At 37.3% G+C, this 27693-nt stretch overlaps 1 protein-coding gene across 31 annotated transcripts in view; it reads left to right on the top strand.

Annotated features, from left to right (window-relative positions):
* The window catches only part of TRDN (triadin), a 232431-nt gene that overhangs the window by 95697 nt on the left and 109041 nt on the right, over positions 1-27693 (top strand). For all 31 annotated transcript variants that reach the window (XM_081313558.1, XM_081313557.1, XM_081313551.1 and 28 more), the window contains 5 exons: positions 3417-3446; positions 9022-9084; positions 9202-9261; positions 10129-10191; positions 10883-10945. In XM_081313558.1, coding sequence (XP_081169684.1) covers positions 3417-3446; positions 9022-9084; positions 9202-9261; positions 10129-10191; positions 10883-10945 — 279 coding nt within the window. The remainder of the gene's footprint in view (positions 1-3416; positions 3447-9021; positions 9085-9201; positions 9262-10128; positions 10192-10882; positions 10946-27693) is intronic.

Below are 27693 nucleotides of genomic sequence, written 5' to 3'. Positions count from 1 at the left end.
TTGTCAGATGAAATGAGCTCAGAGGCACAGCAGGCTTTAGAGAAGTTCTAATATACCAGGAATATCATTTCTATTCTCAGCTGATTTCAATGAATATTAATACTTTTAATACTTGGAAACTGAGAATAGCCAATATATTAACTGTTTCATCAAATGAAATGAAATAAAATAGCCATGATGCTTAGAAATTCTGGAAGCACCAGTCGCAATATTCTTAGACGCCGCAAGGTGAGGAAGGCTGAAAGAGAATATACCCTTAAATAGTATAAATAGAATTGATCTAGCCAAAATGGAATCTAGTATTAATTTTAAAATTATTTCATGCTGAACTATATCTCAATAATGCTGTATTAGGGACTGGTATGGATATGAAAAAGGGACGCGGTGGCTCAGTGGGTTAGGACGCTGAGCTTGTCGATCAGAAGGTCGGCAGTTTGGTGGGTCGAATCCCGAGTGCCGCGTAACAGAGTGAGCGCCTGTTACTCGTCCCAGCTTCTGCCAACCTAGCAGTTTGAAAGCACGTAAAAATGCAAGTAGAAAAATAGGGACCACTACGGTGGGAAGGTAACAGCGTTCCGTGCGCCTTTGGTGTCTAGTCATGCCGGCCACATGACCACGGAGACGTCCTCGGACAAGCGCTGGCTCTTCGGCTTTGAAACGGAGATGAGCACCGGCCCCTAGAGTCGGAAACGACTAGCACGCATGTGCGGGGGAACCTTTACCTTTACCTTTATGGATATGAAATAGAGATCTAACTCAAGTTTAATCTGTTTTATATTGCCAATTAACTCTGGAGGGACAAACTTCCATATATTATTATACTTTTAAATCTGAAGGCAGTATTTTAGGGAAAATCAAGCTACTGTCACGTGTCTTTCACAAAAATGTGTTTCCATAACCAGTGCTTTTTTTGTAAAAGAAAAAGGTGCCGGAACTCACACATGTCATACAACCCGCCTTGCCTACCCTACAAGGTTCCATCCAAAAAAGGTGCCGGAACTCCGTTCTGGGCATTCTATGACAAAAAAGGCCCTGTCCGTAACCATTCTTAAAATTTTGATCAGAAGCATCAAAAGTACCTAGGCTTCAACTGAAGGAAGCCTCATGCTTTTTGTTTCTATATGCTCTTCTTTACTGCCAGCCTTTTGATCCCCTTTTCTTCCCTCCTCCTTTTGCTGATGATGGATGGGCAGCAAGCTGTTCCTGAATCATCACTAATGTCACCTACTTACTCCCTGTATCATCTTGGAACTTAAAGTGTGAAAATACAGAGCTTCGTAATGTGTATTTTCAGAGAGTCTCAGTTGTATAGCACTATGCCACCTAACTCAAGTGCTTTGCTATATTTAGAGATTCTCATCACAGGCAGATCAACAGGCAGTTGCTGCACTCTAATCTACTGTGAAGGACACTTGGCATAAATCCAGTGCTGCTACTCCTTGCCTTCTTCCATCTCTTAAAAACACTTGACATCACAGGTGGAAGACATAAGATGTTGTAGAAGTCATTGAAGACCATTTTAGAGCAATGTGCCTGACCTTTTAAAGGCTTGCATTAAACCCTTCTTATTTTTCTCATCACACCTTCCAATCTTTCTCTCCTTCAGAAATAAACCTCACTGACTTTCCAAAGGTTTTTTTTTTCTTTAGAAAGAGATCTTTTTGATTTAGGGATTTTCTAGGACCTTGTTCCATTAATATGGGGTTATGGAAAGTAAAACATATTTCGAAGAAAGTAACATTCAAGGAAAAACTGATAAGACTGTGCCTTCTGAACTGGAAATAGCAACACTTGTTAAAATCTGGATGAGGTCATATGCCATAGCAATGTGAATGTGCAGCCTCAGTTTATTCATTTCTATTGTGAAATATTGAATATATTTTGTGTTTATGAGGCTATGGATAAGAAAGCTTTTTTGTTGGGCAGATCTACGTATTTTGAACTAGATTGACAATTTGGGATCACGTGCAAAGTTGGCTTCTGCATACTTAGAATTACAAAATCTTAATGGGGAAATCTCTGTCCCCCATGTTCAGCCTCAGAATAACCTTTTAAGAAGCACAATTACTTAATTTATTTAAAGTATAAATCCATTCCTGGCTACTTGCAAGCTACCTTTCCTTTTCAGCCTAATTTGCAACTTTGTTGTAACTTGTGAAATGCAAACTCTATACCAAGAGTCATATAATACATGTTAGAACTGAGTGAGTGGAATGACATACAAATTATTGTACAAATCAATTTATTTACTTTAGAAAGAGCATGCACTAATAGCACCACATATTTTCTACTCCATGTTCCCATCGAATACTGTATATCCTTCTCCCTTGGTGCCATAGTTTATGTTTGCCAGTTGCTTTTCAACTTTCATTATCAAGGTCCTTTCATATAATTTCTCAATTTGCTCATATGGGACCTAAAATGAATTTATGGAATGGAATCAATTTAGGACCAGAATGATGTTAATAGGAATATTTACCTGATCATCAAAAAGGATTATTACCTGTATAGTTTAGTTTAGGAAGAAACAAGTGCCTCTCATTAAACATCAAATATTTTTTTTAAAATTATGCATAAACATTGTCACATTTTTTTCTGTGATCATTTTTTCTTCTGACAGATGTTCTAGTTTCCAGATATATGTGTATGTTGCATGAACTTAGTGCACATACTTGCACTTTTGGGGTCTTTTAGCATGCACACCAAAAGAAGAGTACTCCTTTGGCTCACCTTTGCTCAGGAAATTCAGGGAGTTGCATTCCAAGGGGGCCTACAGAGCACAGAAGAAGAAAGGCTGCTAGTGTCTAATAATATTGCACACCTGTCAGAGATTAAAGTAAAGGCCTAATTCTGTTTCTCTGGTATTTTCAGAATAGGTATTACTATCTAGACCTTTCTAGTAAATGTGTGTGAAACCAAATGAAACATCATTTCTGCTTCTTGGAAATTTTTACAGTTGGGTAGACCCTTTGTGTGCTAAGAATGTGTCTGACCTATTGATATATTTGTGCTGGATTGGAATGATAAATCTGAGTTCCTTCATGGATGTGAAGTGTAAAGAAAAATAATGTAATATTTTTAATACAAAAGAAACTACTCATTGCTGAACAATTTAACAGGTATTTCATTGCACTGTGAATAGCACAATATTGGCATACAGGCAGAATCAATTTGTTTTCATACCTCTTTGTAAATCTTTTCTCTCCTATAGCCCATGGATGGTCCTTATATTTATGGAACCAATATGCAGAAAGACTATAGGGTTTATAGCTTTTAAGAAAACATCTGCTTTGTAACACTCTCAATCTCATTTTTGCTGGAGCTTCTGCAAACATGCTGTCCTTTCTCATCCCTGGTAATTTATTATTTGCATTCCTTCGTTTAACTTTTAAAAAATTATTCTTTCGCTCTTACAGTGGGAAAGCTTAACGTGACTGCTACAAAAAGTAAGTAGTGTATATTGCATTCTCTTGTTTGCTTTTGGATAGATAACCCATACTTGTCCATCTGAAATGGTCATGTGCTCTTCTAATATCCAGAAGAACATCTTGTGTATTTAAATCAGCATGTGTGGGAAGAGTTAGAATGTGCCAATAAACCATGACTAAGCTAACTTAATCCTGGGTCCTTTAGAGGGAAATTTTTTATTTATTTATTTATTTTAATTCCATTTATATCCCGCCCTTCTCCGAAGACTCAGGGCGGCTTACAAGCTTAGCAGTAGCCTTCATTCTATGTATATGCCTGCTTATTAGGGCTTTTGCCCCCCCCAGCGGCATTATTACAAAGTCAGCTTAATTGCCCCCAACAATCTGGGTCCTCATTTTACCTACCTCGGAAGGATGGAAGGCTGAGTCAACCTTGAGCCTGGTGGGATGCGAACCTGCACTAATTGCAGGCAGCTGGTGTTACTTAAGGAGGCATTAGCTCACTGCACAGGATTCCATATCACAAGGAGATTTGAAATGTTGGTTTCAAAGGTCCTCCTCTGAAGATAATCAGGCTGTATAAATGGATGCAAGAGCAGGACAGAAACTAGTTAGTGCTACTCTCTTCTGCTCTTCTAAGTTGATAAAACGTGTGAGGCATTTCTCTGTATGTTGGCAATGAATAAAATATATTAATATTAGAGATACTGAAATTGAGGGCAGAGTTAAAGGTAAAACTGCATGTTTAAATATTTCTGGGCTATTTTTATTTTCTTTCTTTCATGCCTTATGTTTCTTAGTCATATGTGGGAGAAGCTGCTCCTGATCATGCATGATCTTAAGTCCATAAGATATATTTTAGCGAATTAACAGAACATGGGTATATTAGGAAAACAGCTTCCTCTCTTACATTTTTCTCTTCCTTCCAGACACTCGGTATAACCCCATGTTGTGTTAACTGCCAACTGTAGCATTTCAGGTTGCAAATGGGAGCACATATGATTGAACTCTCTTTTGTTTTTAAAACAAGTCCTCTAAAGACAATTCATTTGAATGATTTGGGGCTAATCTATCCCCAGTACATTTTGAAATTATTTCAACCTCTGTTTCTGTGTCTGCTTACCTTTGCCTCCATCTGCGTAACTCTGTCTCAGTTTACTGTCTCTGGGCTTTATCCATTTTCGTCTCCATCTCTGCCTCATTTATATCATCAATTTCTGGATCTATTATCCAATCTGTGTCTGCAGCCTGAAGGGATGCATCTGAGACACAAACTGATGAAACTGAAGCAAGGCTAATGGTCTGCTCTATCAGGGGTTTGAACAGAGCTCCTTTGGACCTGAGGGAGGCCTTTCAGATGGAGCTCGTTGACCTGCATCACATCAATGTATTCTCACTCCTAGATCCAGAAAGGATCTGTCTCCCTCCTCTACAGAATACAGCCATGCACATACAAGACCCTTCCCTCAGAAAACCCCCTGCAATCACCCTTAGATCTATTTAACTAGGGTAGAAAGCTCTGGATGAACGCTAAAGGCAGCAAAGAGTTTTCAGTCTCTTTCAGCTGCCACCACTTCCCCTTCCACTTTGTCCTTCAGGAGCACAAGAAAAGGAAGAGAGCACCCAGGAGCAATCGACATGGAAGCTTCCAGAGACTCCAATGGCTCTGTTTCTTGTACCTGTTGCAGCAGCCACAGCAGTGTTAGTGCCTCTTCTGTCACTCACTCTGCCTTCCTTTATGACTGTCAAGCAGCTGTTCAGTTGACAACTGGGTGTGGCAGCAAAGAGTCAGAAAAAAGCTGACTGGGTTCCATCTAATTACTGTCGAATATAGCAACCCAGATAGGATAGCCTTAATCACCTTGCCTGGTCTAATTGAAGGTGTGGGCTAAAGCAACAACTGGAAGACTGATGGACTCCCCTTTGTTAAATGTACAGCATTACTCTTCATCTAATTATCTATTTTAAAATTGCATGGGCTGCTATTATATGGAGGAATGCATCCCAATCTGAAGCTGGACAAATGCATCAAATATATACATGTCAAGGTTCCCCTGTCCAATTATATCTGACTCTAGGGTGCAGTCCCCATCTCCGTTTCTTGACCGAGGGAGCCAGCATTGTCTGAAAACATTTTCTTTTTTAATTATTATTATTTTTATAATATATTTTATTATTTTTTAACATGGTCACCTTAATATTCGGTAAACAGTGTGTTGTCTGGTTTTACATTTAAAAACATTTGCTAACAATTGGTTTCTATGATCTATAATCCACATAATAGCTTTACTTGATTTCCTCTTCTTCCCATAATGTTCACTTTTACCAACCTTAAGTTAATAAATTCTTATTGTTTTGATAAATAACAGTTGAATATAATTTTTCCCAATATTTCCACAAATAATAATCACATCAATATAATATTTCTTTTCTATCTAGTCATTCTGGTTGCCTCATCGTAGATCCTGTTTACAGTTCTTGTTTACATTTGTTTTTCCCACAATATTCAAGACATTCTTACTGGTTAAGATTTTCTCAAAGTTAATTATATTTAGATATTTGATTCTATTTTTTCTCATGTAAACCATCTCATAACTTTTACCTTACATAAGGAATAAATAAGACTAAAAAAAGAGAAAAAAGAACAAGAGTAAAGAGGGATAAAAAGATAGTATACTACTGAAAGTCCATGTTTCCCCTAAGCCAATACATATTTATTTCCAAAAATTTTCCATTCTTTTTACCATATTTAATCTTTAAATATTCCATTTAATAAATCTAGTCATCTGGTCTTTTAACTCTTATTCAAAACATTCTTTTTCAATTCATTGTAATTTTCTTAAAATCAACCACATTTAAATATCTAAAATATGTCCTTATAAATAAGCCATTCTAACTCTTTTATATTACTCATATCAAGAAATAAGATAAGAAAAGAGAAGAAAGAGAGAGTACTATGTTATTTGAGGGACTCCTCATTCTTAAAGTAAAATTCATATCCAAAATCTTTCTATTACTTTAACTATATTCAAACAGGTGTTTCTTTTTTAAATATTCTCTCTGATAAGTCCCATCATCTATTTTCTTAATTTTCACTTTGGCCTTCTTCTTTTTCCCCAATATCTTTAATCAATATATTCTGCTGAATCAAAGAGTCTTTCCATATTGTTGTAGGTATCACTGTAGTTATAAAAAATAAGTCAAGTACAATATCTTTGTAAGAGGCATTTGCTCTTTCATGTTCGTTTGAAAATCTTTTTCTTTCTTGTTCTCTCTGTATCTCTTATCATTTTTTTTTGTCTCTCTAGTTCTAGTGGTGTTCCTGACGTCTCTGTAATCCATTTTGACTAGTCTTTTTTTCTTATCCTCAAATTTCTCTTGTGGCATAAGTTGTCTTTTCCAAAACCAATATTTCTTGTAATTTTTTCCCATTTGGGTTAAATCATACTTCTTTGTTGTGTTAAGTTCCATCTTTGAGTCTCTATCCTCAAATTTGTGTTCAGTTATCTGTTTTATCTGCTCCTTCTCTATTGTTATTTCCTGGGAATTTTTTGTTGTAAAGTTAAATTGGAGATGAATTGGTTTATGTTTTCAAGTTACTTTGGATTTCTTTGTGGTTTGAAGTCATTGTTTGAATTAGTTGCAGCATCTCATATGTCTCCTCTTCAAACATATTTATTTTTTCTTGATAAGTTCTTTCTGCAAGTCTCTGATTTTCCATAGTGGTCAAGAATCAAGGTTTTATTTTCTTTGCAAATAGCTTTAGAGTCACAATTTAGTAGATATTTATAATCCAAAAAGGTTCAAAAAGGTTTCCTGAAGTTTATAATCCTCTCTTTGTTTGCAACCCAAATTGTTTTCTTTTTTGTCACAGCTGTTCTCTGTTGTTATAGCTTTGAATATCACAAGCACAGATCAGTTTTTTTCAAATTATCAAACTAGAAAATTGCCTTTAAAATAAGAATCTTAACCATTCAACAATTCCAAATGTATCCAAATTTAGGTTTTATATTCATTTCATTTCTGTATGTTTTACTCCTACATAAAAGGTTTAATTTGCCACTTCTGATAGTAAAAGGGTGGGACAAAAATCCCCCTCCTTCACGTTCAGAGGTTTTTTGCTTCTTGGGATTTTTTTTTCCAGGAAAGTTAATAAGTAGGATAGAGAAAATTGATGATCTTACCCAGATTCAAACGCGCTGTTTACAATCAGCTTAAAATAGTGCTTTTTAACTTTGGTTGCTTGTAGCTTGGGCTAGACTCTGTTGGTTTCTGGAAGGCTTCTCCTGGACCGATGGGCTCAACTGTCATCTCTCTGTGGGCTGCGGGACTTCCTTCCTTCTTTGCCGCTTCTTCGGGGTGGCTTCTGGCTCATTTAGGGTCCCCTAACAGGAAGAAATTCAGCCAAAGGACAAGGAGTCCCGAAATCCCTTGGCTGCTGTGCTACTGCGCAAGACTGAAAGTCCATCTGAACACATTTTCTATGGCATGTGGCCAGCATCGCCATATACCAAGGTGCACAAAATGTTGCTATCTTCCCACAAAAGTAGTACCTATTAATCTACTCACATTGGATGCTTTCAAACTGCTAGGTGGGCAGGAGCTGAGGCAAGAACTGAAGCTCACCCAATTACACGGTGCTCGGTTCACAAACGCGGGCTGTCAGTTTTCCATCTGACAAACTCAGCATCTTTAACCACATTTACTTTCGGAAAAGAATCAAAGAGCACATATGAATTTTGAACCTGAGGTTTTGGAGAGGTCATATCCCATCCAGCATAGAACTATAGATTGCTAGGATCACCTATTCCTTATGTGGATGAAGTTTAAATGCATTTGCCCTCATCCACTTCATTATAATATCAGATATCTATATCAGATGGTTGGATCTATATGGATGAAAAAGAGAGACATAGAGAGGATTATCACCAAAATGTAGAAGTATCAAAGCTTTAAAACCTGGATAGTTTCCTAGTGTATTTTATTATAGACATTAAATAGAGTGGACACTAGAGAGATTGAAGGATCACTTTCTGAGACCACAATGTGAAGACTGACCATTAAAAAAAATGCCTCTAAATTCTATCCCAGCCAAATGTTCTGATCATCAGATATAATGGCTGATCACATTGAAATCCAATGGTGCTCAAATTTTGCTATCAACCTTAAAGAACCAAAAAAATAGTATTTGTGCCCAATTATGATCACAGATGATCAAAGTTTTCTATCCCTAATAAGGTAAATACTAAGCCCAAGCGTATCAAAATTATCCTGGGACATCCAGAAATTCATTTATCCCTCCATTCAAATATCTATCAACTGCACTGCATAGTATGGCATTAGTCTACTTAAAAAAATACCCTTCTGAAGTTGTTTTTCCTAGCATTCCCCCACTTCTGTATGAAATCTTTTTCTTCCATTAAAATAAATAAGCTGTTGACTAGGCAACATTTTGTGCTGTTTATTTTATTTTTAGACTCAGAGGTATTTTATTTCTCCAAGTGCAGAAGGAGAAAAGGTTCTGTCATTTTGACTACTAATTCTTGAATAAAAATGCACTCTGAAATAATTTCCTTTTAAATTTATTCTTTAGAAGTGGAAAAAGGAAAAAAGGTGGTTCAAGAAAAGAAAGCTATTCCACAAGTTATAAGAAAAGGTAGGGTATTTATTATTTTAAAATAAAGCAATTAATTTGCTTCAGCTTTAAAGGGTTGTGCTCTGCCTATTGTATTTAAAATGAAACCAATTAATTACCTTTTGATTTATATCTTAGAAGAAGAGAGGAAAAAAGTAACTGCTGAGAAGAAAGGTATTCCTGAAATTAAAAAGAAAGGTAAGTTTATTTGCATAACTATTGCATTACTAGATTGATGCTGATTTAAATGTATTATATAGGTAGAGGTTATTTCTGAAGTATCACAAATTTGAATCAAATAATCAAGTAGTCATAGAATCACCACTTTAATCAGATGGAGATTAGAATATATGTGGATATATGTGCTGCTCGTGAAAGAAAGAATGAAGCTTCAATTGCACAATCAGAACTGCCATTTTGACCTTTTTTGACCAAATTCCATGGACATCTCTATAGCATATGGAAGGAGAGGATCAGGCTGAGTCCAAGGGTGGGATTAAATGCATCATCACTCTGGGATCCTATGCCCCTGAAAGACCTAAGTCCAGCCCTCCCTTGAAGTCTATTAACTTTTCACTGGTGTGAATTTACCTTGACCATGAGTTGATAGTTCAGTCCTAGGCAGCAGCAGATATTTGTCTCCTAGGGTACAAACAAAAAATATCTGCTGTGAACTCCGTGTAGGTATCAGGAAGGGCAGCCGGCCAGTAAACACTCAGTTCTATCCACTCGCTCTAACTTCACCCTGAATTAAAGGATACAGGGTCGTAAAAAGGGAGTTTTTATATGCATAGGGAAATACAAGTGCATTTGAATATTAATTATTTTGCTTTATATTCTGTGGAACATTTCCTAAACTATTCTGTGGGGGATAACAATTTAAATGAAAGAATACATACATTCTTCATGAAGTGTAAACTAAATGCCTGCTGAGACAGAACGTTAAATTATGGCTGTTTTTTGTTGTTGAATGAACAGAACGAGTGGAGCCTTTTTTTCAGTTTATTCAATAGTATTCAGCTACTTCTGTCCGTCTGATCCAAAGCCATGTTTTTCATATTTTAGAAGTGGGAGAAGGAAAAAAGAAAATTCATGAGAAGAAAGATGTTTCTGATACTCAAGCAAAAGGTATGCTTTTGGAAGGTGATGTTTTTTTTAATCATTATCATGATAGTTTAAATATAAGGGATTCATGTATGCACGGAGATCTCATTACACATTGCATTCCCCATTAGAAGTGCTGTAATCTGTACAGATTACTGAATCTCACAGATGTCGGTGAGCATCTGCCAGGTACATAACATTTTTTACTTTTGTCATTGACCAACAAAATTTACTATCAAAATTAGAATTAAAGCCATCTCACTGTCCTAATATAAGAATAACTAAAATATAAGGAAATAGCACAGATATAAATTTAACATTGGACCATGATATTGATGCCATTAAGATAATAAATGCATAACCTATGAATGCAGTGCTGCATAAATCTATGTATCTGGTATACTATTACACATACAGAGAGACCGAAGTAAATAACAATAACATAGACGTAGAGAGATATATGGAATAGTGGTGAATATCGATAGCTCAGGTGTAGGATGGGGGTGAAGTTTCGTTCTCTGAGCTTGTGGGTTGGTTTCTGAACATTTCATTACCAGGCCAGGCTACCATCTTCAGCTCCAAATATGTTCAGGTTTGTACTGAATTCAATATTCAATCATTTAAAATAAGAACATATAATTTTCACATGCTTGGCTGAAGTAGATGCTTTACTTTTCCAGAATAAGAAACATCTTTTTTTAAAATTAATTTTTAGGGAAAAAAGAAGGAAAAATGAAAACTCCTGAGAGGGCAATACTCTCTGTAGTTAAAAAAGCAGGTAAGAAATATATTGTTACTCCCTTCAGTGATTATTATCCGAGTGTATTTTTCAGATTTTTAAGTTTACTGGGTAACTATGCAAATGCTGATTTTTAAAAATGTTCTGAATTTGGTGGATTATATTTTTATAAAAAAATGATTTTTATTCCAGAGTTACATTGTCCCTAAAGTTGACTTTTTAACTTTGTACTTTTTTGTTTTTATAGTATTCACTATTATAAAATGATTACATACTTATATCTATGGCATAAAATTATTTCAATATTTTCTTATTACAATATGAAAAGGTATTTTGCCGGCAATTTTTCATAGTAAAAACTAATGATAATTAGTCAGGGCTCTTACATGCATGAACAGTTCAAAGAAATTAATATTTGTAAAATATAAGTATTTATACACAATAACAAAATATGTTGTTATTCCTTGGCAGCACAAGGAAACAACAGCCAACAACTTAATAGCTGGCCATCAACACCCTAATCAACAATAAAAAGCCACACCAAACCAGGCACCACATCAATACTACACATAGAAGTGCCCAAAGCACACATTCTGGTAGAGAGAAGTTCCTTGAGGATGGGCTCCAGCATAAATCTGAAAGCTCAGAAGACTAAACCTCTGTTCTTGGTGACCAACCCAGATTAGATCTTGGAAGGTCCAATTATTCTGGGATGCACAGGCCTAATTGTTGGTTGATGTTAATTGCCACAAGAATATTCCACCTGTATTGTAGGTCCTGCCCTGGCTTCCTGTTAGTTTCTGGATACAACTCAAAATGCTGTCCATACCTAAAAAGTCCTATGTATATGGCTTGGGACGAAGGTACTTACAGGATTGCTTTTATCAACCAGAATCCATCAGATACTCTTGAACAAACTGGGGATGACCCTCCATTTCTGGGAAACTTGTGGAGCAAAGAATTGTAGGTGATGATTTTAATGGCAGCTCTACAATATGGAACAATCTTCCATTATAGTTTTAATTAGCATAAAGTTTTTTAAAAAGAGTTATCCTGAAGGACCTATGTATAATAATAGGATGCTGAAGGTGGTTTGACTTTATAGTTCTATGGTTTTATTTTATTCAGGTTTAGTTTCACCATGGCATTTTAAGCTTGATGGTGGTCTGGTTTGTGTTGCTTTTAACCTCTGTAAACACTGAAGGCCTGTGTGATTGTAGCAACAATAAAATCCGATAAAGAAACTTATTAATATTTAATACACCTGTGTAGTCCCACATCTCCAGAGGTATTTCCAGGCAATGTAAATTGAGGAGAGAAATTGTTATGCATTCCTCTGTAAAGAATTTGGTCAGTATATATGAAATTATTATTTTGTCGTAAAGTCAGCCAGATGCTCAGACTGTATATGGCATTTTTGTCTACCTATCACATTCTTCCCAAGGACTGAGATGTTGTTGTTGTTGTTGTAGTTATTATTATTATACATGCAATAATGTAAAATCATAGCTGCCAGTTATTTAATTGTTGTTAGCCTTCATACTCATTGACTTCTTCACAAGATTATTATTTTAGATCACTCTGAAAATACAGAATTTTAATTATGATAAAATAGTTGAGCTATTTTTTTGCTGCTGAGTTTATGGGTGAAATTTATAAACAAATAAGCTAGCATATTAATATGTAAGCAATAATAATGCATAGCTACCAGCTTATGTAATGTAAGATGTGTTGATGGGAATGACTCAGCAGTCTGTGTCTCTTTAAGAACCTTTGTATAAAGAGAAGGCTCTGCTGATGTATTCTCTTTCTTCCAGTTCCTGCTGTAACTAGTGTTTGTTGGATCCTGCTGTATTAGCACATATATGTATATTGTTCCTGGTGTATGATATTGTAGATAGTGTAAGATAAACCATCATTTAATATAGACCACTGTTTTCTGTGTTTACTCCTGAGTTATCTCGCATAATAGGACTGTGCAGGCTCTGACAGAAACATTTATTTTCATGCAAAAGCAACTTAGAACTCTTGAGTTATCAGTTGTGAATCCCTAATTTATTTAAATTCAAATTATATTATATATAAATACAATATTTGCAACCTTCTTTGCTACATAAGGAGCTTTGGTGGCGCAGTGGTTGGAATGCAGTACTGCAGTCTAACTCTGCCCACTGTCAGGAGTTCGATCCTGACCACCTCAATAATGACTTAGCCTTCCATCCTTCTGAGATTGGTAAAATGAGGACCAGATTCTTGGGAGCAATATGTTGGCATTGTAAACCACTCAGAGAGTGATGTAAAGTTCTAGAGTGGCATGTAAGTCTATCTTAATTTAATCTTTAAATGCATGAAAACAAAACTATAATAACTGCTTGTTTCTTTCTGGTTATTGAAAACTCAGATAAAAATATGAAAAGTTGTGGTTAAAAGGGCTTCGCTAAACTTTACAGAATAGATCAAAAGGCCTTGGTGCATATTGCTGATCATTAAATATAATCCACTTGCATAATGTTAACTGTATCTTTTGAATTCTGCAGTCTTTCTTATAGTTGTATCTGTTCTTTTTCTTAAATTTCTTAACACTGGTTTTACAGAAGATTTATTTATTTAATGTATATATTGGTCCATCTCACATGCATGTGACACTGGGCAGAATACACAATTAAAACACAACTAAAGAATATTGTTTATCCATTAAAACAATTAAAAGCTACATTAACAAAAGGCAGAGAAGAATGCAGTCAAACTTATACCAGCCATTTAATAGTCTATATGTTTCCATGGGATCCCCAGTCCTGATGACCAAACCAAGTTTTCAGGGCCTTCCAGAAAATCAATAAAGTTGAGGCAAATCTCAACTTTTTGAAAGGGTGGCTGCTACATCAGAAAAGGCTGTCCTCTTGGCCCCCACCAAATGATGCTACTTGGGTGAAGACCCTCAACATGCCCCCTTGATGAGGCAGAAAGATGTAATTGGGATGAGGCGATCTCTCAGATAACCTGGCCCTATGTCATGTAAGGTTTCAAAGATCACAGCACCTTGAATTGGATCCAGAGGCAAATTGGTAACCAATGCAGCTCATGGCGCAGACGTGTAACACACCTAACTGCAGGCATCAGTACATTTTGCACCAGCTGAAGCTTTTGGATACTCTTCAATGGGAAAATGTACAGTGTATAACCCCATGTATAGTGTATTACAGTAGTCTATCTGAGAGGTGATTAGGACATAAATGACTGACAGGAAAAGTTGTGACTGGCACACAACTTGAAGCTGTGCAAAAGTCCTCCTGGCCATGATGGTCACTTGCACCTCAGACAAGAGCTTAACAGGGACAAAGGTGTATAGCTGGATATTTTCAGCATATTAACGATGCCTTACCCCACAATGATGAATAATCGCACCTGGTGGGTTCATGTAGACATTAAACAGAAATGAAGAGAGCACTATGCAGCAGGTGAGCTGGTACAGTAGCAACAGCCCCAACTGATCCTTAGAGCCCAAATTAATGATTGGGGTCTCACAACTTAATGAACAGAGTCTTAATGCTGCCCATCCACATATAAGCCCTTGGACAAAAGAATGAGCCAGACTGAAGTTTCTCACAAGGATGGAACTTGCTCTGTATTTGTTAAAATGATGCTAACAATTCTAAATTTGTATCTATACATCATAGCTTGCTACATGCAGTGCTGCAATTCTATTGTTCTCATTTTGCACATCTGTTTTCTTTTTTCCAGTAAGAATAATTGGTTATGCCAGGTAGCAGTAGATTCTGACTTTCAGAATTCTTGTGGGAGAATCAGTTAGTTCAATGTATTTCACAGTAAAATGCAAAGGGGGGGGGGTGTTTGTTAGATTTTATTCTCCCGTTCCTCTTCTCTTGTCCTTACACATGTATTATTGTTGCATCTTTCAAGATTAAAAGGGATGAGTTTTGTGTATGTCTGGCTATGTCAAACATCTAAATAATATATTTTATATTCATTATGGTTAAAAACAGGTGGGTTGTAAGATAGAAAATATTTGATGTTTGTTTACTTGTTCAGTACAGCATTTACCACTCTTTCTCCAGAAATCAAAGTGCTGCACAGTAAGGTTTCAACTCCATTCCGATTCTGATGGGATCAAAGGTAAAATGAATAGAGCCCCCTCCCAATAAAAACACTCCCAAACTAAGGATATTAATTGCATACATCTTTTCACTACACACCTAGGTATATTACACCAAGGTGTGCAGTACGTACCTGTACATAACTCCCAGATGCATAGTAACAGATGACTTGGACCTTCCTTCCTTCTCTTTTGTGTTATGTGGAAATCATGAGACTTTTGTTGCTGCAGGAAATAAATCAACATCAGGTAGGACAGAGCAAAATTTGCCCAATTAAGCACTGAAATTGTGGAGGGCAGCAAAAGTTATATAAGCAATGCAGTGAAACTAAGGATTACAACTACATCAGAAGAAAAAGGAAAAAATTGAAAAGTAAGGAAATTCCAGGAATAATGGAAAATAATATGCAAAGATGGGCATAATAAAAGGCAAAAAAAGGTAAAGGTCTATTGGAGAAGCCCAAAATATGGAAACTAGGGCATGAATAGACCTGAGAACTGTACAGAAACGATCCCATTCCAGAATTAATGATATGCATGAAGGTTTGATCACTGGACTACAGCCAAAGAGTCTGGAAGAAAGGGAGGTTAATGGGCCCTGGAAAACATTGCTTCATCAAAGCTGCAGGAATTGATGAAATACCAGCAGAACTATTTAAAATGTTAGATGATGATGATGCCATTAAAGTGCTTCATGTGGTTTGGAAGTAGCTGCTGAAAACATAGCAGTGGCCTAACAGAAAAGATCAATACCCAAAAGGGCAGCACTAAGAAATGTTCAGACTAGTGAGTAGTTGTGTTTAATTCACATGCCAGTAAGATAATCCTCAAGATGCCGCAAACCAGAATTCAACAGTGCATGGAATAAAAACTGGCAGAAGTACAAGTCGCATTCAGAAGAGGCAGGGTCACTCAAGATGACATTGGTAACTTCTGACGGATAATGGAAGAGGGAGAGGAATTCTAAACAGGCATACTATGCTAGCGTTGCTAATTATTCAAAGGCTTTTGTGACTGTGTAGCTCTGTCATGCACCAGTTGTGGACAACCCTTAAAAACATGGATATAGGCTACTTCATCTGCCTCTTGAATAATTTATATGATCACCAGAAAGCAACATTTATAATGGAGGACATAAATAGATCGGAATCAAGGAAGAAACATACCAAGTCTATACACCATCTCTTTATTATATGCAGAATTTATCACAAGAAATACTGTCCTAAAAGAAGCAGAAATTGGAATTATATTTGCTGGAAGGGACATCAGAAAGTTCAGATATGCTAATGATACCGCTTTAATGCCTGGAAACAAAAGGAGATAAGCAAGGTGGAGATAGGGAATATCTTGTTCAAAGATACTGCACAACCTGGCTTGCCATTCACCAAGTAAAAAAACAAAAAAAAACCAACCCCAAGATTATGTCAATAAGAAAAGCCAGTGAAATGTAAAGTAGATGGAGAAGTGGAAACTTATTTTCAGAAAGTCATGGGAATGATCATCATAGCTATGAATGAAAAGAAATTCCAGTAAAAAGACTATGAGAAATCTAGACAAAATATTAAAGTAAAGAGAAATCACACTTATAGCAAATATACTGATTGCCAAGGCCATTGTTTTCCAGTTGAAACATATGGTTGTAAAAGCTGAACCATCAGAAAAACCTGAAGGAAGTAAAATGAAGCTTTTGAGTTGTGGTACTGGAGAATATGGTTGAAAATACCTTGGACCATAAGAAGAACAAATAATCTGGTAGCAAGATATAGTAAAAATAGGTAGCAAGATATAGTAAAATCAGACTGTAGGTTAGAATACTAAGCTGTGGCTGCTTGTGGCCTCCCAGGTGCATTGGGTCACAGAGGATACCCAAAGCTTCCAAGTCTGTGACAACTTTGTATGCACTGCTGGGCCCTGTCAAGACTTCTGGGGTGCATTGGGGTAGAGAACAAACTGAAAATCTCCAGGGTGATAGCAGCTCAGGCCTGTAGTCGGCTTTAGCCTCCTGGGTGAGGGAGGAGGGAAGGAACAGGCCTGAGCCTACTGGGTCTGGTGGTTTCTGCATCATGAAGATATAAGCTCCATTTCTGCACCCTATGCAAGGGTATCATCTCCCCTCCATCCCATTTAACCAATTATCAGAGTTATCAGAGTCCTGATCAACACCACCCTGTATAGTCAGCAACGTCTAGCGGAGTAAAATCCACGGGGACACCTTTATCTTTTAAAAATCTTTTTTATTAAGTTAGGGCAACTATACCCAGGTCTCAAGAATCTTGGATGAACGCTACAAATCTCTTAACTTTTGGATGCCACCTATTGGTTAGTTTGAATTTTGCATTCTAGTTATGATAGCCTACCATAAATGTTGCATTATCCCTAAGAAGTACTTTATACTAAGTCAGTGGTGGCTAACCTATGGCACGCATGCCAGAGGCGGCACCCAGAGCCCTTCCTGTGGGCATGCGTGCCATTGCCCCAGCCCTGCCTCCCGCCCCGGGTGCAACCAGCTTGGAGCAGCACAGCCAAGGACATAGCAGCTGGGCAGCAGGGACAAGACTCCTGCCTCATGCCCCTTTGCATGCAGATGATGCTGCGGGGTGCGGGTGGATGGTGTGGCTGCCATGGCGCTGCAGGGCTGCCTGGGTGATCTGCTGCGGCAGGCTTTGGAGGCAGTGGGTGGCCCTGCAGGGGGGCGGGGTGGGGGCGGAGCAGGGGGTGGAGTGGTTTTGGGGCAGTGAAGGTTTGCCATCACTGTACTAAGACATGACAAGTTGATTCATTGATTGGCTTGGGAGTTTTTCAATTTTACTCTCTCAATAAAGAAAAAAAATCAACCAATCATGTATTTTCTACAACAATGTCTCAGTCAGAGAAAATAAGCCATTCAGAGAGAGCATAGCAACTCACCTGTGTACAAACTGAAAGAATAAATTAATATGTCTAAATCTCTGCCCCCCCCAATCCTTTGATTCATCCCAGTTGACTGAAAAAGTTTCCCTGCAATGTTTCTTTTGAAGGGGGAAATACTTGGTAGAGGGAATTTCTCTCCCAATAATTGAAACGCCACCTATGGAAAAGTATGCTGGAGAGTTATAAAATTGACATCCAAACCTGCATTCATCAAACGGCTTACTTCATAATGGCTTCTCAGAATGGGATTACAGCATTAGGGAGTAATTCAAAAGTCACTTATCAGTCTCTTGATTCCAGCAGGAGTACATAAATATGCATGAGCAGTGAATCATCCCCTCAGGTTGCCTTTCTGAATGCACATTTGCAGAAATAAATAGTAATGCCAATGTTTTCCTTGGAACTTGATATCAATAGTATGCTGGGAATAATCAAATTGTGCCATACCAAGAAAATGCAAAGCCCAATAAATAATAAGGGTTTTTAACAAAAGTGAGACAGATAATGCATATTGTTGAAACTGGTATCAGTGACTATCATAGTATCTAATGTGGAAAGCAGCTGTGTTAAATTCAAGTTAACATCCATTTAACTGTTTTGGTGGAAGGATCTAACTCATGGCTTTTCTCTGTACTTAAAAAAAGCCCAAGCCTTAAATGAGAATATTAGCTCCAGGAAAATAAACATTTGACTTGATAGCATGGGTTTGCCAAACTAAAACCTGACGGGACTGTGTGAATGGAGATCGGGCTTTCAGATCAGTCACCCTACAGTTGCTTAATATTCAAAAGATTTATTTTTTTACATTTGGTGTGGAAAATCTTATTTGCTTATAATAACATGATCTTATACTTCATGTTAATGTAGTTAATTAAATGCAGGAGTGAAGCATTAGTTTATGATTGATATGCATTTTGCTTCATATAGAAACTTGCAAAATGTACTTTTCCAAATCTGAAAAGCATTCTAGAAATTGAACACTACAATCAACATTCTGCTATTTATTTTACCATTTTCATTATTCATTATACAAGGTTGAGAAAAGGCAAATGTAATGGCTTCCTCTTTTCGTGGTGTTTCTCCGTAAGCATGCAAACTGCAAAGATGGCATCGGTAGTACTAGCACCTTTGACAAAGTTGCATTGATTGGTATTGATTTTTACAATGTAGGATGCTGCATTTGATTGCACGAGATGGCCTTTGTTGATCCAAAAAACAGACCCTACACCAGCAAGAAAAAAAATTGGATGCTGATGATAATATGATGATGGTGGTGGTGGTTTTCATTACTCATTGTAAATGTTACAACCTGTGTTTCAGCTCTGCTATGCTTCTTCAGTTGGGTCAGTGCAAGGTTAGGAAACTCAACACCGGAATTTTTCAAAATGTGTAGAAAGATTTGGTACATTGAAAAGTCTCACAACATATCACCCTGGGTGAAAACACTATTGGACAATTTTAAATAAATTGCCTCCTACCCGTGAGAAGATTTTCAAAAATGTGTGTGTGGGGGGGGGGGCGAATAAAGAGAGCAGGATAAAGCTGGAAGGCCACCAGTGTGGCTGTGTTGATGTTCTGTCCCTGCCAGGACCTTGGAAATGTTTGAGCATTCTGAGATCAGATGCCTCTGCTAAACTTTACATTCTGTCCTACAGATTATGCCTCACTATAAAAGGATAAAAAGGTAAAGGTTCCCCCGCACATGTGTGCTAGTCGTTTCCGACTCTAGGGGCCGGTGCTCATCTCCGTTTCAAAGCCGAAGAGCCAGCGCTTGTCCGAAGACGTCTCCGTGGTCATGTGGCCGGCATGACTAGACGCCAAAGGCGCACGGAACGCTGTTACCTTCCCACCGTGGTGGTCCCTATTTTTCTACTTGCATTTTTACGTGCTTTCGAACTGCTAGGTTGGCAGAAGCTGGGACGAGTAACAGGCGCTCACTCTGCTACACGGCACTCGGGATTCGACCCGCCAAACTGCCGACCATCTGGTCAACAAGCTCAGCGTCCTAACCCACTGAGCCACCGCGTCCCTTATAAAAGGATACAGAAGCTCTATTTGGGCAACATCCTCAGGCAATTCCAATCACATGAGGGCATGAGGAAGACTGTGGCTGGCTCCACCTCCTCTGTTGCACCAAAGTGTTGGAGAGACAAGGTCTAAGCAGGGAGAGTAGTCTATACATGGAGGCTTTCAGCACACTTTAGAAACATAATTGCTTGGGATTCTTACTCAGATTTTCCCCCTCCACACATGGAAAGCAATGGGATCAGGTGGCAGGAATATCATTGTATATGTAAGAAAATATATGAATCTAATTAGAAGTTTAGGAATAATCTAGTTGAAGACTATTATATGATTTAGAGTAAAATAATGTATGTTTTTGTTTTTGCAAGTCGTTATGAGTCATTCTTCAGATGGATCTGTCCAAACAGAGAATTCAAATGAACCCTGCAGACACAGTTTTTAAAAATGTAGCATTAAAAGTTATAGCTACCCATGCCCCCGCACATGCGTGCTAGTCGTTTCCGACTCTAGGGGCCGGTGCTCATCTCCGTTTCAAAGCTGAAGAGCCATCGGTTGTCTGAGGACATCTCCATGGTCATGTGGCCGGCATGACTAGACGCCAAAGGCGCACGGAATGCTGTTACCTTCCCACCGTAGTGGTCCCTATTTTTCTACTTGCATTTTTAGGTGCTTTCGAACTGCTAAGTTGGCAGAAGCTGGGACGAGTAACAGGCGCTCACTCTGTTACGCGGCACTCAGGATTTGACCTGCCAAACTGCCGACCTTCTGATCGACAAGCTCAGCGTCACAGTTTTCTCTTTTGAAATGCTGACTTGATAGCATTTTTAAGCTGACTATAATTGCCGTGTTTGCTCATCGGATTAGTGTAGTATATAATGAAATTTTCAATTAATGTGTGTTCATAGTAACAAGGTATGGTGGGTTAGGTTTTCATTTTCCTGAAAAACATGTGGCTGTTGCTGGATATATTATTAGCTTTTCTTTGCAGGCATTTTGGTGGCAAAAAGGAAAAAAAAGAAATCAATGAACACAAAAGTACAAACAGTGTTTGTGACAGTATTAGAAATCTTAGAAATTAATTAAAACTCCTTCGTTTTTTTTCTCATTTTTATGCATGTCACTTATGAGTGCAACATTGCTAAATTATTATTTAACTACAGCCATATGTTTCTTTCCTCTTTGTACACTATCTTGAAATTAGAAGGGTTTTTTATATTTGTGTGTGTGTGTGTGTGTGTGTGTGTGTGTGTGTGTGTGTGTGTGTATATGTGGTAAGAATTTAACTATCACATGCGTGACCAAGAAATAGAAACAAAGAGGCAATTAGATGCATAGAGAAAATTGTTATTTCCTGTTTGAAGTCACTCATAGGAGATAACTAGTTTATCCTTTGCCATATTTTCCCATATTTCTGATGGTTTCATATACATTTCTATGGGGAAGAATGAAGTGATATTGCATTTATAATAATAGAAATAGTAACTGTAATAGTAATATCTTGCCATGAGTGAAGTATGAGTAGCAACACTTGGCAGCCACTAAACACTTATCTTAGAATAATATAAGGAACATTGCACTGCTCCTGAGAAGTTTGTAATTGAAAATACTGAATGGAAAACCTATAGAGAGAGATAAAGATAAGTTATTAAGGAAAGGATGCGAGCAAATGCTATTTCTATTTCGAATAGAACATTTTAGTTACAGTTGGGAATGGCAATAAACAGATTTTTCTGCCAAAATTCGACAGAGCATGCTAGGGTTTGCCAGAGGCTTAAGTAGGATGCTAATGAGCTTGGTTTTGCTTACCTCTGCTTTATATATTAAGGGAGAGCTGCTTAGGGGAACTTCAGTGATAAAAGTCTATGCCATGATATATTCTTTATTTTGATAGGCTCTTCCTATACATTTATGATGTTTGGTATATCAATTTCATATATGCTGGAATTATTTTTAAAATGCTTCTTTTTAATGCTAAATTTATGCTATTTATGTTAACCCTGAATAAATTGTTTAAAAGATTTCAATAATTGCAGGATGTTCAAAACTTGCTGCCAAATCCGTCCAGACATTTATTTTTATTTACTACCCCTGAACATACCTATAATCTAGGAATAATAAACAGGGTGTATACATCAAAGCCTTTATGAAGAAGAGCAAATCAGAGCATGAAGTCTGGAGATGAGCCATTGGCGTAGTACCCCTCCCCACGTAACACAGATCCTTTGACACTGTGTGTTAATTGAGTTACCTCCACAGAGTTTAAATAGAGAAGAATTAATTGCAAAGATGATTAGCTGACTGAGGGTGTTCAGTCAGATGTGCACAGCTCTAAGCATACCTTTTTTTCAGTTTATAGTTTGACAAAACACAGAAATGATTAAAAATAAGTCAAGGAGCTCATCTCCATTATGGAAAGTTTAGTTAAGCTATGTTTCCCATAGTCAGGATGGAATAGTTCTCAGAAGGTGACTTCACCCCAGAATACCCTCCAGACGTATGTCATAGTTCTTGTAGTCGCCCCTTCATCCAGAAACCAATCTCAGAAAATTTCAAATAGATTGTAGAAGAGAAAACCGCAACTGCTATTTCTTTTATTTATCACAGCACAGACAGAATGCAGAGGAGGTAAAACAGATCATTGAAATGAGAACGCCTCCTTCAAATGGCTCCAAAGGAAAAAGAAAAACAAGAAAAGAATTGCTGGGTTTCTTCGATTCAAGCAAACTTTCTTTACTTGAATCGTTCCCTTGCCAGAATCTCACTTTGATGTCTCTTACAGGATGTCACCAAGTAAAAGAAATTAATTTCAAAAGAATAGAGAAGCGAGCAAAACCGTAGTTAAGATTTAGTCCAATACACACACGCACACACACACACACACACACGGATGCATTGAGCCTTGAAAACTAAAACTGGATAGTTAAAAAGCAAGATAAGTCTAAAGTCAGTCCGACAGGGCACTAAAAAAAAAAAGAAAAAGAGGAAGATCAGGGCAAAGCACATGCTGGCTTTGAATGGAAGGCAGGAAGCATGGACCCAAAATGTATAAAGCAAAAGATACAAGTACAGATACACATCCACCTATTTCCAAGACAGATGATAGTAGAAGGGAAGAAACTGTATTGTAGACAATAATCAATAAACTGGGGATAAGAAAACTTAGTAATGCAAAATAGCCAATGTATACACAGATATTAAGTGCAGATCATAATGCTAACTGAACATATCAATTAGTCAATGTAGCTACACTAAAAGTACAGAAAGTAAGTGTAAGATCTGCATGTGTTTGAAAGTAAAAATGGTAAATTGAACCATCTGGAATGGCTGGGGAATTTATATAGGCACATCAATTATGACTAGACAGCATATAATATAAATGAGCAATGTAATAAAACAAGTTTACAGCTTTATTTGTCCTTTTGCCACATGGGCAAAAACCTAGCACAAATGGAATACCCTTTCTACAATAGCTGTAAGGAGGACATTGAATCAAGCCAAGGAGAATGCCCCCCTATATGTAGGGATTGTGATTTGCCTTTGATATCTGGCCAGTCTGGTCAACCTTATTGGAGGGCAATGAAATATAGTTAGAAATAAATCCTTGGAAAGAAATTCCAGGTCTAATTAATACTCTTAATTAGAAACTAGCGTTGCTTTCATTGCTCTCCAAAATTCCACATGTTGCTTTGTCACTTGTATGAATTCTTAGAGCCCGTATAAATTCTCTGGAAAATTAAGATTGCCCATCACCTAAAATATAAATGAGTGGGATGCAAATGTACTTCCACAGCCTCTCCACTTTAGTTTGCATTCAGCTAAAGGCCATTGTTTTGCAGTATGATTAAAAGGCTTTTCTAATTGTTGAATAATTAGAATGGTTGAATTTTAGAATCCCGTCAAATCATAAATAGTTCTCTTTCATCCATGGTGTATCTCTGAACCAAATCTAGGCAGATGAGATGCATTTCCATTTAGTTTTCCTTTGTTTTCCTCTATTGTCTCTTATTTACCGTAGCATAAGCTAATGTTGAATATTTCACTCTTCAACACAAAATAAAGTCAAGGATTGCTAATCGGCTTCTTTTAAAAGAATATTCATGTAAATAAAACACATTAATCCCCTGACCTGCAATAATGCAAAACATGCAGTGTTGGGATTCAGCCAGTTTGCACCAGTTGGGCAGAACCGGTAGCTAATTTTTTGTTGCTCAGGCCCAGAATGGACTTCCGGAAGCAGCATCCACACAGAGAACCGATTGTTCACATATTTGAATCCCACCACTGAAAACACAGTAGTAATTAGTCTAGAGGAAATAACAACAGACAATTCTGTTGCCAAGTTTGCTAAAATGAGCACAATGGGCAAAACAGGTATCTGAAAACAGAATCCTCTTTGACACTATTCAAAAACAAGTACTACCTTGCTCTGGGCATGGTATCGCCGATGCACAAACCTGCTCTAATGGACGAAACAGAAATAAGGGCTTGGGAAGGAATCTGATTACTACTCAAGATACAGGTTTTTGTTTTTTAAAAAAATCCCATTTATATCCTGCCCTTCTTCGAAGACTCAGGGTGGCTTACAATCTAAGCACAAATCAATGTGCTTAGCAATAGCCTTCATTCTATGTATATGCCTGCTTATTAGGGCTTTTGCCCCCCCCCCCAAGCGGCATTATTACAAAGTCAGCTTATTGCCCCCAACAATCTGGGTCCTTAATCGTAGACAGTGCTTTTTAGACAGAAGCAATATTTTTTCATGGACATAGTATCTGCAAATGGACTTCAGTTTTTATAGACTAATTCAATGAATCTATAGCTGCTCCAGTCCCATCCTCATTTCTTTAAAAAATGACCATGACTATAGTTACTAATCCTGAGAGGGGCCACTCTTAGATGGTTGTGAGGTTAGTTAAGACCATCAGCTTACTCGGAGAGGGAAAATTCACCATTTCCTTTTGCTCCTTCAGTGTTCCAAGGACTATTGGACTGTATTAGTGCTAGAGTTGAAAAAAAAATAAAAAGCTGTCCTTTGAATTAAATTAGATCTTCTGGTTTTGGCAAGGGAATTATGCTCACTTGACATGCATTGTATAGGTGACAGCATCAGGCTAGAAAACTTCCCTTGGGAAATACATCAGTATCTTACTTTCCCTATAATAGGTACCAGTGAAAAATAATATTGGTGTGAGATTACATTTGGCAAATCATTTATGAACTTTCACTCTGTCTTTGATTAATTATTGTTCTGCTAGCTATTTTGTTTCATGACGTTTTAGCTATGTTGAGCGTTTTTGGAAATAGAACTGAAGATTATAAATATTTTAATAAACACATGTAAAGAAATTCATCTCAAAAGTGGAGATTATCTGAAGAAAAAGGTTCCAAATTAGTCAGGGTTCTTTTTTGTGAATCTAGTGGAACTGTGATTCTTTCTTGCACTGATTTGTTGGTTTTCATCCAGACTGGACTTGCCATAGTTACTTAGTGGTATCAATTTCTCAAAATCAGTGCATCTCAAATTGGAAAACTGAAGTTCAAGCATTAATCTTGTACAGGAACATAGTATATGATGCATCTTGAGCTAAGATTTAAAATGTTTACTTAAATCTGTCTAGTATTTCTTCTTATTTTCTGTAGAGGAGATACACAAACTATTTCCCCTGTCAGAGACATGCAGCAGTAGTGCCCAGTATAATGATGTCTTTGTTATAAAATCAATACCCTTGAGAGCATTTTAAGACAGAATATGACTAGTAGTCCTGTATGAAGTAACACAAATTTGCCTCAGCAAAATGTTGAAAGTTATGGAAGTGATCTGGTTTGCTTTACTGAACTGCTGAAGCTTGATATTCTTAGCTTCCCCTCTCAGTATGTAATGGGGAGAAAGAATAACCTTGAGGAGCACATCAAGACAACAATAATATAAAAGAAGTCTGAGTCTAGGGCAGAAATGTAACTGGAGAAAGCATGTCTGACTTAATAGTCCCTAGATTTCATGAAGATAAAGGGAGAGAGGGAGAAGCAAATTCAGGCATGCAGAATTCTGTTGCAGTAGCCTTATGATATAAGTAGAATTCATAACTTTGGTTTCGTGGTCTGGTCTACCTTGAAACTGCGATGCTTCCAGGCTGAGTTGCTTCAGGATTGCCCACAGTTTTTAATAAAGTGACTGAGAATGGAAGACCTTGAAAAACTATCCAAAAACCACTAAACAATAGTTCTACAGCAATATTTCAGACAGTAATTGTGGAAATACATGGTTAGACTTCTCATCACTAATGCTACTTCAAATTTTTATACATAGAAATCCTTTCTGCTCCAATGAGTACTCAAAGAATATGTAAGTGCAATAGCTTCACCCTCATGAATCATCCAATAACACATTAGATGAAAATGTCAGGTGTAAACACATGTGCACACAGGCCTACTTATTTATTTTATTTTTATCTATTTAATTTCTATTCCACCTTTATTATTTTTATAAATAACTGAAAATAGAGAACATATCCAACACCCCTTCCTCCTCATATTTTCTATCATTGCATATATCTGAGAGGCATGCTGGGGGAATTCAGCCTGGCGGGGTCCAGGAGAAGGGCCTTCTCTGCTGTGGCTCCTGCCATATGGAACATCTTTCCCCCTGAGGTGAGATTGGTTTCTACCCTTCTGTCCTTCTACAGGAGCTGAAGACCTGGCTCTGCCAGTTGGTTTGGGGCCCTAACAGGGGAGCATCACATTGGAGGTAGTTATTGAATTAAGAGGTCATCCCAACACCACCCCACCCCTTGGGCATCCTATTCACTCCCTCCCCATCTTTTAACTATATCTTGATTGGGATTTATATTTTTATTCTTTTAAAGATATTTATTTGTCAGGTTTTAAATATTTTAATGTTGGAAGCCTCCCAGAGTCATTTGCTACGAGATGATTGGCAAATAAATTCATTCATTCATTCAATCAATCAATCAAATAAACATTTTTTCTATTATATCAGATTACCTTCTTAGGAACCTCTTATGTGTTCTTTCCAGAATATGGCCATGTGCTTTTGCATTTCCAGAAGCCATTATCATCATAGTTTGTAACTTTTACTTGTACATATCCTCTATCACTGGATTGATCCTTCACAAAGAGCATAATGTGGTTATGTTGGTTTGTGCGGTATAGCGCAGTGTGCTTGTAATCCTTGGGTAAGCCTGAATGTTAGGTGTGAACTAGGTTTCTATAACTGATTTAAAAAATTGTGATTAAAACAAATTGTGCTTTAGCATAATATGTGGTCCCCAGATGTATGTGGCAATACTGTATATATGTGTGTGTGTGTGTGTGTGTGTGTGTGTGTGTGTGTGTGTACCAGAATTTGAGCAAAGTTTAGTAATCTTAGATATATAAAATCCAAGGCAGCAAACATATCTAATATGCCTTCCTCCTCCTATTTTCCCCACAACAACAGCCCTATGAGGTGGGCTGGGCTGATAGAAACTGACTCTCCCAAAGACACCCAACTGGCTTTTGTATCTTAGGCAGGACAAGAACTCAGAGTCTTCTGGCTTCTAGCGTAGTGCCTTAGTGAAAAGACCACACAGATTTACTCAAATTCTACTCAAATTTAATTATTTTCTGCTCAGGAAAATACAGGTGAAACTCTAAAAAATAGAATATCGTGCAAAAGTTCATTTATTTCAGTAATGCAACTTAAAAGGGAAAACTAATATATGAGATAGACTCATTACAT

Source organism: Vipera berus (assembly GCF_964194415.1).
Source record: "Vipera berus genome assembly, chromosome: 1".
Classification (NCBI taxonomy): domain Eukaryota; kingdom Metazoa; phylum Chordata; class Lepidosauria; order Squamata; family Viperidae; genus Vipera; species Vipera berus.
This window is presented reverse-complemented; position numbering and strand designations above follow the sequence as displayed.